Below are 15,142 nucleotides of genomic sequence, written 5' to 3' on the forward strand. Positions count from 1 at the left end.
GACCTCACCCGACATAGTAACTTTATACAAAGCAATGCATTCAATTACTTAAAGACAGAACTAGAAGGCATTGCCTGTACCCATCAGCTGTTGCTAGGTGGCTGTCTCACTAAAAAAAAAAACAAAAAAAAAAAAAAAACAGATTTTATAATATATATATATTATATATATATATATATATTATATATATATTATATATATATATATAATATATATATATATATATTATATATATATATATATAATATATATATATATATATATATATATATATATATATATATATATATATATATATATATATATATATATATATATATATATATATATATATATATATATATACCTATACCTACCTACCTACCTACCTCTGGGAAGTGTCAAGCATTGATACATTTCAAAACAGAAAAAAAAATTTACAAAATTTTCAGCAATTCCAAATTTTGGGATGGTAGTGTAAAAGCACAAACAGTATATACAGAAAAATAAATACAAAAGGAACTACACGATCAAGAGTAATTTACTTCTTATTCAGAAATGTAAACATACAACTAGGGTTTACCAAATAGTAACATGTTTATTTCACTCATTCTTAAAAATAGTTCATCTGCAGTTGTCGCAAAAACATCCTACTGTAAAAAAATATTGAACTGTTAGGAAAAGAAAGCAAAGCATGAAAAACAGACCCAAAATGTTAAGATTTTATTTACAAAGGGTTTTTTTTTTTTCTTACTTTTTTTTGTTGTTGTACAGAAAGTAAAAATGGTGCTCCAATGTCTATTTAATAGGTAGCCATTGACAATCATGACTCACCAATCAGACACTAAATGTTCTAGTTTGTTAACCCTTAAGAACCCCAATGTAATAGTAAAAGCATTGACCCAGTTTGTTTAGCCAAACATTTTGTGTGTGTGTGTGTGTGTGTGTACATATATATATATATATATATATACACACACACACACATATATATTTCTTTATTTTCTTACTTTTTTTTTTTTGCCTTTTGAGACTTAATTATAAACCAAGATATAAGCTTCCAGTAGGGTTTATTGGCTGTAGGAATGTCACAGTAACAACTCTTTGGCTCTTTTTTGGTTCGGGGATAGGGTTTGTTTTAATTGTTACATCTCATTTGCAGCTTGCCTTTCTGTAATCCATGGATGGGGCCAGTTCAATCAACACTGTGTAATCCAATAAGGTCCTTTTCAAAATTTTTATTTGTGTTTTTTTTTTTTTTTTTTTTTTTTATTACAGAAATTTAATCATCCTCTTCATCACCTTCATCATCTGTGTCTCTCTTCCTCTTTTCTCCTTTTCCAGCTTCTTCATCATCTGCAGAATGAGAAAATATGTTAAGTCACCATAAACACTCTAAATGGTGCATTCAGATCTTAGGTTGGTCATCCGGCAGCCGCATACGGTGGGAAAAGCAGACCACTGTTTTCAGTCCAGTTGAAAAACCTGATACAGTAGGGAAATGAGCCGACCAGAGTCACTAGCTTACTCTGGTCGGCATATTGAAATCAATGGAGTATGGCACAGATCTGGCAGGAGGCAGTTTTAAATTTCTCCCACCATATCTGTGCAAAATGAGATGTTAATGTACCCTAATACTATTTACACACACAAAAAAAAAGGCAAAAAAAAATAGCTCGTAAGTTATTGCTGGTGGCAAGCATTATACCTAACAGCTGCAACTAAGACAGACCAGTAACAAAATGTGCAAATTTTTGTGGTTTGGGGGCAGCTGTATAAAAAAGGCTTTCAAATCAACTGGTGCCAGAAAGTTAAACAGATTTTTAAATTACTTCTATCAGCTGCTGCATGCCCTGATGGAAGTTGTGTAGTCTTTTCAGTGCGACCACAGTGCTCTTTGCTGCCACCTCTTTCTGTGTCAGGAAATGTCCAGACAAGGAGAGGTTTGCTATGGCGATTTGCTCCTGCTCTGGACAGTTCCTGACAAGGATAGAGGAGGCAGTAGAGAGTACTGTGGTCAGACTGGGAAGAACTACACAACTTCCTCTGTAGTATACAGCAGCTAAAAAAAAAAAAAACAACAACAAAAAAAAACATTTAAAATAGAAGTACATTACAAATCTGTTTAACTTTCTGACACCAGATGATTTCAAAACATTCTCTTTCCTCACTCCCTTCACTTTAAGTTTATATAATTATTTAAAACATATATATTTTTTTGTTTTGCTAAAAATCTTTTGTTAACTATAGGTAAAGTTTGTAAATTATGTTTTTATTTCTTGGTATTTTTTTTGTCTTATTCAGTTGCAGCAGCAATTTTTTTAAAAAATAAATAAAAAATGTTGCTTGGAAAAGCGGTTATAGACTGCTATTTTCATAAATAATTATATTTCCCATGTAATCAGAAATCTTTGTAATCTGAAATTTTTCTTAGATGACATATTGTGCCATTCCTGTTATTACTCTTAGGCTATGTTCACACCTCAGAGATTCTTCTGCAGCAGAGTACCATTGAATTCATACACAAAGAGAATGAACCTGTTTATTCTTTCTGTGGAATCCGCACGGAATGCAGAGCAGTCTATGAGATGGAGCATGCCAGTGCGGTCCTAGCGCCGCCATATTATGCCGACTCCCGCAGTCTCCGGAAGTTCCGCATGGAGTTTTTCTATGTGGATATTTCGAAGTCTGAACTTAGCCTTAGGGAAATATTACACAGCTGAGCCCGCCTGATATAGGCACCAATCTCCTAAATCACTGCTCATTTACTGGCCCTGTTACATGGCTCGGTATCCAGAGCTGCTGGATCGCTTGTGCAGTCATTTGCTTTCACATGCCTTATTACACGGGCGATGTTCACCCCAATGAACAATGATTTTTAAAATCGGTCAAATTTCTGTGGATAGCTGGGCATATTACACAGGATGACTGTCGGCCTGAAATAAGAGTTACCATTCTATAAAGGGGGGGAGGAAGAGAGTCTACACAGACTAAGATAGTCTGCCCTTATTGGACATTATGACCCAGTTGGTCAGTTTATTTATTATCTTCTATGAGGACTAAAACAAGAATAATGAAATATAGAAATCAAAGAAAATATATTTCTATATGACAGCGAATATAATTATTTCACAAAAGGAAGAGTTCTGTTCGGCACTACTGTATGTGCATGGTTTGGTCTTATGACTGGTATTGGAGATAATAACTGCTGGGTGAAGTATGTGGCAGTGCTCTGAACATATATAGGATACTTTAAAACATCAGAAGGCAGAGAAAGTAGTCGGCAACTCACCAGTCTTCTTCTTCATGTAGTTGCTTTATTAAAACATTCACAAACATAGTATACAGGAGAGGGATGAGGGGGGGGGGGGGGGGGGGGGGAGGTACAGCAGGGACGGTAGCTGTTTCACATGAGTTAGTGCTTCATCTGGCCAGTCGCCTGCTGTAAACCCCCCCGCCCTCTATCCGTCCCTCTCCTGTATTCTATGTAAGTGAGTATGTTTTAATAAAGCAACTAAGTGAAGAAGAAGACTGGCGAGTTGCCGAGAATATAATTGTTTACAAAAACAAAGAAGGCTGGAATGATGACAGGTCCTCTTTAAACTATTCCCTCATTCTCACATACATGAATGTGATTAGTGGGGTTGGGGTGCTACGGACCAGGCTCAGGAGATCAGCCTGCTTCATATGTGCTGGATGTATATTACAGTCGGCACTTTAAAGGAGCTGCCAGGATCAGACGTCAGCACAGTTCTCACTGTCTAATATGACTGCATCAATCGAATTCAGAAATGCAAGTTAAAACATGACAGATTTGTACACCTTTGCAACTATTTATTTTTGCTCCAATTCATCTGAAATGAAACAACCTGGGATAAATAATTGCAGACCCAAAAGGTGCAGATTTACTATAGCTGTTGCACCGTAATTAGGATTACAGCTATGCCAGAAAGGTAGCGGACGGAAATGGAAACATTTATTTACACATAAGGCACAATACAAACAATAAAATGCACTGCCATGTCACCCATGATCCCACCATTATATTTTTAAATCCTATAACTTTAGCAATTGCCCAAAAAAAAATAGGATTATAGGATAGTAAATAATAAGTATGATTGTCATTCCCAGAACAACTTGTACAAACCTTCATCATCATCTTCATCCTCTTCTTCATCATCTACCTCTCCATCGTGTCCTAATTCCTCATCCTATGTAAAAAAAAAACTATTGTGAGAGCAATATAACAGTTTATATTTTATCTAGTTAACATATCAGTGATGTTTGGAAGACCAGTTCTCCCAGTTGCCATTATCAGAATGAAGTACAGCATAAAAAAAGTGAAATATTTTCTTTCCCCTATGATGTGGAATGCATAAGGTTGTTGTTTTTGGTAAATACCACCAGGATAGGCAGATTATAAAGATATACACTAAGCATTTTAAATCAACCAAAAAGTGACATGCAGTGTTATGTGAACAACTCCCAACAATAGTCAAGTGCAAACGAATCAAAACGACTAAGTGTGTTTGTGCATCTGCAGGCACAACAAACATGAAAGTCTAATATATAAAGTATCCTTTCATGGTTACTGCTCCTCCCAATCCTGCAAGGCTCAAGAATAATGGGCACTGCCAGAATGTGATAGATCATAGAATGATGAATTTATTAATTCAGGAAAAATAGAAAAAGCTTACAACGCTTTTCCAAGCCGCACCGGCTCTTTCTTCAGGTAGAGTCAGTGCGGCTCGGAAAGGCATTGTATGTTCTTTTAATTTATTTATTTTCATTTGAATAAATTCATCGCTCTATGATCTATCACATTCTGGCAGCGCCCATTATTCCTGTGACTGGTGGTGAAGGAATATTTATTGACACAATGTTTGCTAAATGTATTGGGCCGTATTCTCAAAAAACACCCCCCCCACCCAAAAAAAAAAAAAAAAAAAATGCCAATTGCACAATATGCATGCACACTTGATAACAGTTTAAAAAATATGCTAATAACATACTGATGTTTTCTTGACATCAGATTCTAAATGGTATGTATGCATGAAATTATTTTGTTTTTATGAATGTAATTATACATTATGACAAATTATCATAACTAATAAAATACATAACACCAAAAAGACCCAACATAAATATTTAACACTAACCTCTTCTTCTCCACTGCCATCCTCCTCTTCATCTTCTTCTCCAACCTCTTCCTCGTCATCATCATCTTCCTCCTCCTCATCTATGTCTTCTTCCTCTTCACCTTCCTCCTCTTCATCATCTTCTTCCTCTTCTCCTTCTAAAAATATGATTGTAATGAATATATGGAAAATTATCATTTACTATTATATGCACACCTTCTCTCTATTTATTAGGTCATGTCAAAGTGAAGTGAATATTGAAAAATACAGGGAAAGTTTTTATTAAAGGGGTACTCTGGTGGAAAACTATTTATTTAAATAAACTGGTGCCAGAAAGTTAAACAGATTCGTAAACTTCTTCTATTAAAAAATCTTAATCCTTCCAGTACTTAAAGGAGTAGTCCAGTGGTGAGTCAGTGGTGAACAACTTATCCCCTATCCTAAGGATAGGGGATAAGTTTCAGATCGCGGGGGGTCCGACCGCTGGGGCCCCCTGCGATCTCCTGTACGGAGCCCCGACAGCCCGCGGGAAGGGGGCGTGTTGACCCCCGCACGAAGCGGCGGCCGACACGCCCCCTCAATACAACTCTATGGCAGAGCCGGAGCGCTGCCTTGGCAATCTCCGGCTCTGCCATAGAGATGTATTGAGGGGGCGTGTCGGCCGCCACTTGGTGCGGAGGTCAACACCCGCTATCTGGCCGGAGAGCCTGGCCCCCGTACAGAGAGATCGCAGGGGGCCTCAGCGGTCGGACCCCCCGCGATCTCAAACTTATCCCCTATCCTTAGGATAGGGGATACGTTTTTCACCACTGGACTACCCCTTTAACTGCTGCATGCGCCACAGGAAGCTGATTTGTTCAGAAACGATTCAGAGCAGGATAGGTTTGCTATGGGTATTTGCTCTGGACAGTTCCTAAAATGGACAGAGGAGTCAGCAGCGAGCATCTCTGCTGGTAAATCAATATCTGTATTTACTTTTTTTCATACACATTATGGGACCAAAAATTAGCAATTCTGGCATTTGGTATTAACACCATTCAATTGTTGTGTAATGAAAAGTTGTTCCGTTTTCTTTATGGAGAATTGGAAATACCACAGCAATATCACAGCCCACCTTCATCTTCCTCCTCCTCATCGACACCGTCTCCATCAGCTTCGGCATCTGAGTCTGGTGCCTCCTTATCATCTGTGTCATATCCATCCAAGTATGTCAGCTGAGGGAGGAGTTTGAATACACTTTCTCTGTAGTCATTTAGATTTGTGACTTCACAGTTAAACAGGTCAAGACTCTTCAAATGTTCCAATTTTTTCTGAAATATATAAATTCATTTTCGGGTGAATAGCATCACTTACGATAACACTGCAGGAGATATTATCAGGCTGCCTTCGGAGGATACATTAACACAAACCGGATCCACTGCGGATTTGAAGTTGTGGATTCGCAATTGGTGATTCTACAAGATAATCACTTTATTGATATGCCAATCAAAAATACATAAGAATTGTCTTTTTTTGAATCCGTAGTTGCGGATCTGCATCTGAGGTTTTAACAACTGCTGATCTGCAAATGACCGATTGTTTAAATTAAGTTATAATGTAACATACGCTTGACAATGCATTATATATGGTAAAATCATTATCCTCACCACCCCCGGGAGATATTTTTTGCCCCAGTGATGGAGAAGACATTAAGTTATCTAGTCCCCCCCCCCCCGGCCACCCCATAAGGAAGTAGTCCCCTGGTCTGGAACTTATGCTCACCAGCACCCGTTGCTCCCCATTGTTCCAACCGTGGCCCCGCCCCATCGGCTTGAGTCATCGCTCTGCTCCCTAAGCAGACAGAGCAGAGCGGTGACGCAAGCCGTCAATCCAGACGAGGGGATGGTACCACGGCGCGATGGGTGCAGGTAAAAATAAGTCCCCGCCTAGGGGACTACTTAGGGGGTGGGATGGTGAAGATAACGTAACATCTTCATCATCCCTCGGGGCAAAAATGTTCCCCGGTGATGGTGAGGATTACGATTTTAGCATATATAACGTGTTGTCAAGCATTATATATACTAAAATCTGCTTATCGGTTCCCTTTAAGCATTTTTGGTGAAGTTTTTATCTAATTTTCCATATTACAAACAACCCTGAAATCTTGTAGGTGACACTTTACAGCAGTCTCCTCTCCATTATCACAAGAATTACAATGAAAGGTGACACTAGTATAAAGATAACACCGGATTAGACTACAAGATTATTAACATTATCATAAAAGGGGTATTCCGGGTTTATAAATCTTATCCCCTACACAAAGGATAGGGGATAAGATGTATGATCACAGGGGTCCCGCCGCTGGAGTCCCGCTGCTGGGGAACCCCCACGTTCTCGATGCAGTCCCCAGCATTCTGTGCCGGGTGCTGCCTCCAAGACAGGGACTTTATGTTACGGCCACGCCCCCTAGTGACGTCACGCCACAACCCCTCTATTCAGGTCTATGGGAGGGGGTGTGATGTCACAGATCACAGAGCATGCCTACAAGACTCCCACAGATCAATAGAGTCAGCTACAGTCTATCGTTTTCTATGTCCATGGTGCTTGCAGTAAAGCACATCTCTAAATGCTGTTCCCATAATAATGTACTATAAATAAAAAAATTACAAACAGAAATTAAAGACCCAGCAGTAGAAAACACTGGCACCACTGTGTATATCCAGGAAAGAAATGAATACACCGACCACAGTATAGTCACATCAACAGAAATGAAAAGGGGTACTCCACTGGCCTTCCGGCTGTGTTCAGAACTAATATTACGAACGCTGTGCGTGCGCTGCGGGGGTTGGCCAAGCCCACTCAATGCAAGTCTATGGAAGGGGGCGTGGCGGTGTTACGCTCCCTCCCATAGACTTGTATTGAGCCGTGGCCTGACGACACGAGGGGGCGTGGCCGATCCCCACAGCGCGTGCACAGCATTCGGAACTAAATAGTCCGAACTCAGCTGGATGGGTGGCCAGTGGAGTACCCCTGTAAAGACAGATTAGAAAAATATACATATATGTTTCAGTATCTTTTTATCTTTAAATCAAGGTGATATACTCCACTCTCTCTTTCCTCATGCTTCCTGATCCATGAGCCATCAGAGCAGTGGTGAAAGCCTTCTCCATGCCTTAATTGATAGAGCTCTTCCTGATTTGGTATTGAGTCATTTCCATTATGGTCAGCAGGACAGGTAGAAGCCACCAGGGACTGTTATCAGCTAAGTGACTTTCCCTGTTCATTTTTGGTTGGGACCCTGACCAATCAAAACTTATTAAAGTTTCTTATATACAAAAAGTATTATTTTTTTTTTTTTTAACAACTTTAACCCCTTAAGGACCAGGCCAATTTTATTTTTGCGTTTTCGTTTTTTCCTCCTCGCCTTCTAAAATCCATAACTTTTTAATATTTCAATGTACAGACCCATATAAGGGGTTGTTTTTGCGTGACCAATTGTACTTTGCAATGAAACCTCTCATGTTACCATGAAATGTACGTTTTCACACTGTACACTTTACGGTAAAAGTGACATGTGTTCTTTATTCTGTAGGTCAATACGATTAAAAGGATACCCATGGCTAGATACTTTTATATTTTTGTACCGCTTTTTGTACAAAATCTGTAATATTTTGCCCTATTTTGACCATCTATATAGGGTGGTATGAGGGCTCATTTTTTTTGCGCTGTCATCTGTACTTTTTATCGATACCATATTTGCATATATAAAACTTTTAGATCATTTTACATTATTTTTTTTGGAATAAAATGTGATAAAAACGCAGCATTTTTGGCCTTTTTTTTTACGTTTACGCCATTCACCGTACATGATCATTAACATTATATTTTGATAGTCCGGACATTTTCACACGCAGCGATACCAAATAAGTTTATAAAAAAAAATAAAAAATTGACGCTTTTTGGGGGTAAAATGGGAAAAACTGACAATTTTCATTTTTATTGGGGGAGGGGATTTTTAAATTTTTTTTACATTTTTAAATTTTTATTTATTTATTTATTTTTACACATTTTAGGTCCCCATGGGGGACTATCTATAGAAATCATTTGATCGCTAATACTGTTTAGTGCTATGTATAGGACACAGCACTGATCAGTGTTATCGGTGATCTTCTGCTCTGGTCTGCTCGGTGAGGGGACCTCCGTCCGCCATTACAGATGTTCGGATCGCCGCGGCAGCACTGCGGGCGATCCGATCATCTATTTTAACATGCGCATTGCCGCAGATGCCGTGATCTGTACTGATCACGGCATCTGAGGGGTTAATGGCTGGCATCCGCGCGATCGCGGATGTTGGCCATTACCGGCGGGTCCCCGCCTGCTTATAGCAGACGGAACCTGCCGTGTATGACCCGAGCACCGCACTGATGCTCACTGTCATACACAGGACGTAAATGTACGTCCTGGTGCGCGAATTACCGCTAAACGAGGACGTACATTTACATCTGTGGTCGTTAAGGGGTTAAAGAGGATAACATTTTCTTAGAAAGATCTGATTGTTGATTACTATTAAGTAGCCATATTGAGGTCACTGTACAGTTTGCTAGATCCTCTCACATTCTTTTAAAGGGGTACTCCAGGAAACTTAACTTATTGGACACATGGATAGGGGATAAGTGTCTGATCGTGGGGGTCCGACTGTTGCCCCCCCCACTGCGATCTCCTGTACGGGGCCTGTCATGCTTAAGCATACTCAACACACTCTGGCTCCCACATTCCTGAACGTGGGCAAGTGATGGCTTGCTCAGCCAATCACCAGCCACAGCGATGTCCTGATGGGCGCAGTACAGGAGAAAGTGGGGGGCCCCAGCGGTCAGACACCTCTGTGGATAGGAATAAGTGTCTGATAAGTTTAATACCCTTTTTACTTGCAGTATCAACATATATGTTCACAATTCAAAGAGAAAAATGGAGCACTCACTGCAAAAGTTTTCTTCAACCATTAGGACAACATAGATATAAAGCTGGGTATGTTTGTGCAGAAGAGCAGCGTGACACAAATGCACCCCGCTGTATACCCATGTTGTCCTATTGGATTCAAGATTGAAAAAAATTGCGCTGAGTGTTCCATTCTTCTCTTTTCATTGTAGATTTTATATCTTACCTGCTATGCCTTTTATATAAGAAGCACCGCCAAACTAGGCTCAGGGGTTGTAGTTTGCATAGCTGGTCTGAATGGAATGTAGGAGTGCGTTCACACCATATATGCAGTGCCAGAGCGTTTTTCTTTTTGTTGTTGGATATCAACATATATTTGTTGAGCTATTATACCAAGGGAAAAGTAGGGTTTATTTAACAAAGGATTCCAAAATCTACCACATTTGCTAATAAAGGCATAAGGGAAATATTAAATATACATTTACAGCTGAGCACAGCCTCCCTCCACTATTCTTAGGAACCAAGCAGCCCTTCTAGAGCATCAGAATAAGCCCCCACCAGTCAGACTTTAATAGAATATTATGCGGATGCAACTAATAGAGGAGTAAACCCAGATTAGGACCAAAATCGATGAGGGGTATACAGATTTCATTTATTTAGTCAGAAAGAGAAAATAGTCAGGCACTGCACATACCGTATTTACTCGAGTATAAGCCGACCCGAGTATAAGCCGAGACCCCTAATTTCAACCCAAAATCCCAGGAAAAGTTATTGACTCGAGTATAAGCCTAGGGTGGGAAATACATCATCCCCCGCTGTCATCATCCAGACCCGTCATTAACATCCTCATCATCATCACCGCCTGTCATCATCCAGACCCTCATCATCATCACCTGTCATCATCCCCTTGTCATCATCCCACACATCCCCCCCTTCATCATCCCCTTGTCATCATCCCCACCCCCCTTCATCATCCCCTTGTCATCATCCCCACCCCCCTTCATCATCCCCTTGTCATCATCCCCACCCCCCTTCATCATCCCCTTGTCATCATCCCCAACCCCCTTCATCATCCCACACCCCCCCTTCATCATCCTCTTGTCATCATCCCACACCCCCCCTTCATCATCCTCTTATCATCCGCCCTCAGTGGTCTTCAACCTGCGGACCTCCAGAGGTTTCAAAACTACAACTCCCAGCAAGCCCGAGCAGCCATCGGCTGTCCGGGCTTGCTGGGAGTTGTAGCTTTGAAACCTCCGGAGGTCCGCAGGTTGAAGACCACTGCGGCCTTCGACATCATCCAGCCCCCTCTCACCCCCCTTTAGTTCTGTACAGTACTCACCTCCGCTCGGCGCTGGTCCGGTGCTGCAGGGCTGTCCGGAGAGGAGGTTGTCCGGTGGGATAATGGTTCCGGGCTGCTATCTTCACTGGGGGCGCCTCTTCTCCGCGCTTCCGGCCCGGAATAGAGGCGTTGCCTTGACAATGACACAGAAGTACGTTGGCAACGTGACTATTCTGGGGCCGGGCCCTTAGCGCTTAGAAGAGGCCTCCCCGGTGAACATAGCAGCCCGGAACCACTATCCCACCGGACCACCTCCTCTCCGGACAGTCCTGCAGCACCGGACCAGCGCCGAGCGGAGGTGAGTACTGTATAGAACTAAAGGGGGGTGAGAGGGGGCTGGATGATGTCGAAGGCCGCAGTGGTCTTCAACCTGCGGACCTCCGGAGGTTTCAAAGCTACAACTCCCAGCAAGCCCGGACAGCCGATGGCTGCCCGGGCTTGCTGGGAGTTGTAGTTTTGAAACCTCTGGAGGTCCGCAGGTTGAAGACCACTGCGGGTCAGAGTTCACTCGAGTATAAGCCGAATGGGGTGTTTTCAGCACGAAAAATCGTGCTGAAAAACTCGGCTTATACTCGAGTATATACGGTATGTCACACGTGTATCCACTAATCCAGGTCCACACAGGTATGTTCCGGTAAGGATAGCTCAGGCTTTGCACATCCTTAACCCCTTAAGGACGCAGGACGTAAATGTATGTCCTGGTGAGGTGGTACTTAACGCACCAGGACGTACATTTACGTCCTGTGCATAACCGCAGGCATCGGAGCGATGCCCGTGTCATGCGTGGCTGATCCCGGCTGCTGATCGCAGCCAGGGACCCGCCGGCAATGGCTGACGCCCGCGATCTCGCGGGCGTCCGCCATTAACCCCTCAGGTGCCGGGATCAATACAGATCCCGGCATCTGCGGCAGGGCGCGATTTAAATAAACGATCGGACCGCCCGCAGCGCTGCTGCGGGGATCCGATCATTCAGAATGCCGGACGGAGGTCCCCTCTCCTTCCGGCTCCCGGCGTCTCCTGCTCTGGTCTGTGATCGAGCAGACCAGAGCAGAAGATCACCGAAAACACTGATCTGTTCTATGTCCTATACATAGAACAGATCAGTATTAGCAATCATGGTATTGCTATGAATAGTCCCCTATGGGGACTATTCAAGTGTAAAAAAAAATGTAAAAAAATGTAAAATTAAAAGTAAAAAAAAAAGTGAAAAATCCCCACCCCCAATAAAAAAGTAAAACGTCCGTTTTTTCATATTTTACCCCCAAAAATCGTAAAAAACATTTTTTATAGACATATTTGGTATCGCCGCGTGCGTAAATGTCCGAACTATTAAAATAAAATGTTAATGATCCTGTTCGGTGAACGGCGTGAACGGAAAAAAAAAAAAAGTACAAAATTACTACTTTTTAAATACATTTTATTAAAAAAACGAAATATAAAAAATGTATAAAAAGTTTTTTATATGCAAATGTGGTATCAAAAAAAAGTACAGATCATGGCGCAAAAAATGAGCCCCCATACCGCCGCTTATACGGAAAAATAAAAAAGTTAGAGGTCATCAAAATAAAGGGATTATAAACGTACTAATTTGGTTAAAAAGTTTGTGATTTTTTTTAAGCGCAACAATAATATAAAAGTATATAATAATGGGTATCATTTTAATCGTATTGACCCTCAGAATAAAGAACACGTCATTTTTACCATAAATTGTACGGCGTGAAAACGAAACCTTCCAAAATTAGCAAAATTGCGTTTTTCGTTTTAATTTCCCCACAAAAATAGTGTTTTTTTGGTTGCGCCATACATTTTATGATATAATGAGTGATGTCATTACAAAGGACAACTGGTCGCGCAAAAAACAACCCCTCATACTAGTCTGTGGATGAAAATATAAAATATTTATGATTTTTAGAAGGCGAGGAGGAAAAAATGAAAATGTAAAAATTTAATTGTCTGAGTCCTTAAGGCCAAAATGGGCTGAGTCCTTAAGGGGTTAAAGGGGTATTCCAGGCAAAAACCTCTTATCCCCTATTCAAAGGATAGAGGATAAGATGTCTGATCGCAGGGTGTCTGCCGCTGGGATCCCCCGCGATCTCCCTGCAGCACCCGCATACTATGCGGGGCTGCATTTCCAGGCTCAGAAACCTGGACATGAATGGAGGGGCGTGGTGTGACATCACGAGGAGGTGGCATTACACCACGTCTAGAGTTATGGAAACCCAGAGGTTTCCGAGCATGGAGACGCAGCCCCGGATAGAATGAGGGTGCTGCAGTGAGATTGCGGCGGGTCCTCGCGATCCGACATCTTATCCCCTATCCTTTGGATAGGGGTTAAGATGTTTTTGCCTGGAATACCACTTTAACCAATAGGTATTGTCCATACACAGTAGAGAAAACAAGAAGATAGCACTAACTTGTCAGTCGAGCGAAGAACTTCTTTATTCAAGGATCACATAAACACAGCGCAGATACATACACCGACAGCAGAGAAGACACCCCGACGACAAGTGTCTACCCCGCTGTCTGTGTATGTATCTCCCCTCTGTATTTATGTGATCCTTGAACACAGAAGTTCTTCACTTGACTGACAAGTTAGGCTGGGTTCACACTACGTTTTCTCCCATACGGGAGCGCATACGGCAGGGGGGAGCTAAAACCTCGCGCTCCCGTATGTCACCGTATGCGCTCCCGTATGTCATTCATTTCAATGAGCCGGCCGGAGTGAAACGTTCGGTCGGCTAATTTTTGCGCCGTATGCGCTTTTACAACCGGACCTAAAACTGTGGTCAACCACGGTTTTAGGTCCGGTTGTAAAAGCGCATACGGCGCAAAAATGAGCCGACCGGACCGAACGTTTCACTCCGGCCGGCTCATTGAAATGAATGACATACAGGAGCGCATACGAAGGCATACGGGAGCGCGAGGTTTTAGCTCCCCCCTGCCGTATGCGCTCCCGTATGGGAGAAAACGTAGTGTGAACCCACCCTTAGAGCTATCTTCTTGTCTTCTCTACTGTTGTGTATAGATTTCTTTTAGTTCCCTTTCGGTTTGGGTCCAAACTAATGTCCCATAATCCAAGCATAGGGGATAACTAGAAAATAAATGGAGCGGTGGTGCACATGCATGACATGCCGCTCCATTCTAACTGGAGACTTGGGTCCCTGTTCCCGAGATCGGGGGGGACCCCAGTGGCTAGAACCCCTGAGGTGAGCTAGTTATACTCTATGCTATGGATGGAGGATAATTTAGAAAGACTATTGGAAAACCCCTTTAGGTGAACTTATCTTTATTACGTTTCTAAGATCGTCTTAGAACTAGGTAGCTGGTTCACTAAATAAACATATCAATGTGACCAAAAAAAAACCAAAACATTTCCTATAATATTAAATCAGTAGCAGCATAAAGTGTGTTCACATCTGTTTAAAAAAAAAAATGCAGAAACAAAAGATGCAGAACAGGACCTAAACTGTTTACACCAGACAGGATGGATCCATGTATTCCAGTGATATATGTTCCATACTGATCCAAAATGTGCATAAAGCTGCAGAAATGAAAACTCCTCAGATCAGACATTTAGTTGGCAACAGCCTAAAAATAAAGACATACCAGAGGTTCCAATGTGCTAATGTCTTTTAATTTATTTCCACTGAGATTTAGATGTGTTAGGTTGGGAAGCTTCTCTGCTAATACATCCAGACCTCCAGAGATTCTATTGTCACTTAATTCAAGCTGGAAAGACAAAGAAAAAAAATATATAATTTTAATAAAT

At 41.5% G+C, this 15,142-nt stretch overlaps 1 protein-coding gene across 2 annotated transcripts in view; it reads right to left on the reverse strand.

Annotated features, from left to right (window-relative positions):
• Positions 1–502: 502 nt before the first annotated feature.
• The window catches only part of ANP32B (acidic nuclear phosphoprotein 32 family member B), a 49,681-nt gene continuing 35,041 nt past the window's right edge, over positions 503–15,142 (reverse strand). For both annotated transcript variants that reach the window (XM_056518868.1, XM_056518862.1), the window contains exons 3-7: positions 14,980–15,102; positions 6,232–6,427; positions 5,139–5,275; positions 4,127–4,190; positions 503–1,335 (exon numbers count right to left, since the gene is read on the reverse strand). In XM_056518868.1, the coding sequence (XP_056374843.1) occupies positions 1,262–1,335; positions 4,127–4,190; positions 5,139–5,275; positions 6,232–6,427; positions 14,980–15,102 (594 nt within the window). In that variant the 3' untranslated portion in view covers positions 503–1,261. The remainder of the gene's footprint in view (positions 1,336–4,126; positions 4,191–5,138; positions 5,276–6,231; positions 6,428–14,979; positions 15,103–15,142) is intronic.

This window comes from Hyla sarda, chromosome 1, assembly GCF_029499605.1.
Source record: "Hyla sarda isolate aHylSar1 chromosome 1, aHylSar1.hap1, whole genome shotgun sequence".
Lineage (NCBI taxonomy): Eukaryota > Metazoa > Chordata > Amphibia > Anura > Hylidae > Hyla > Hyla sarda.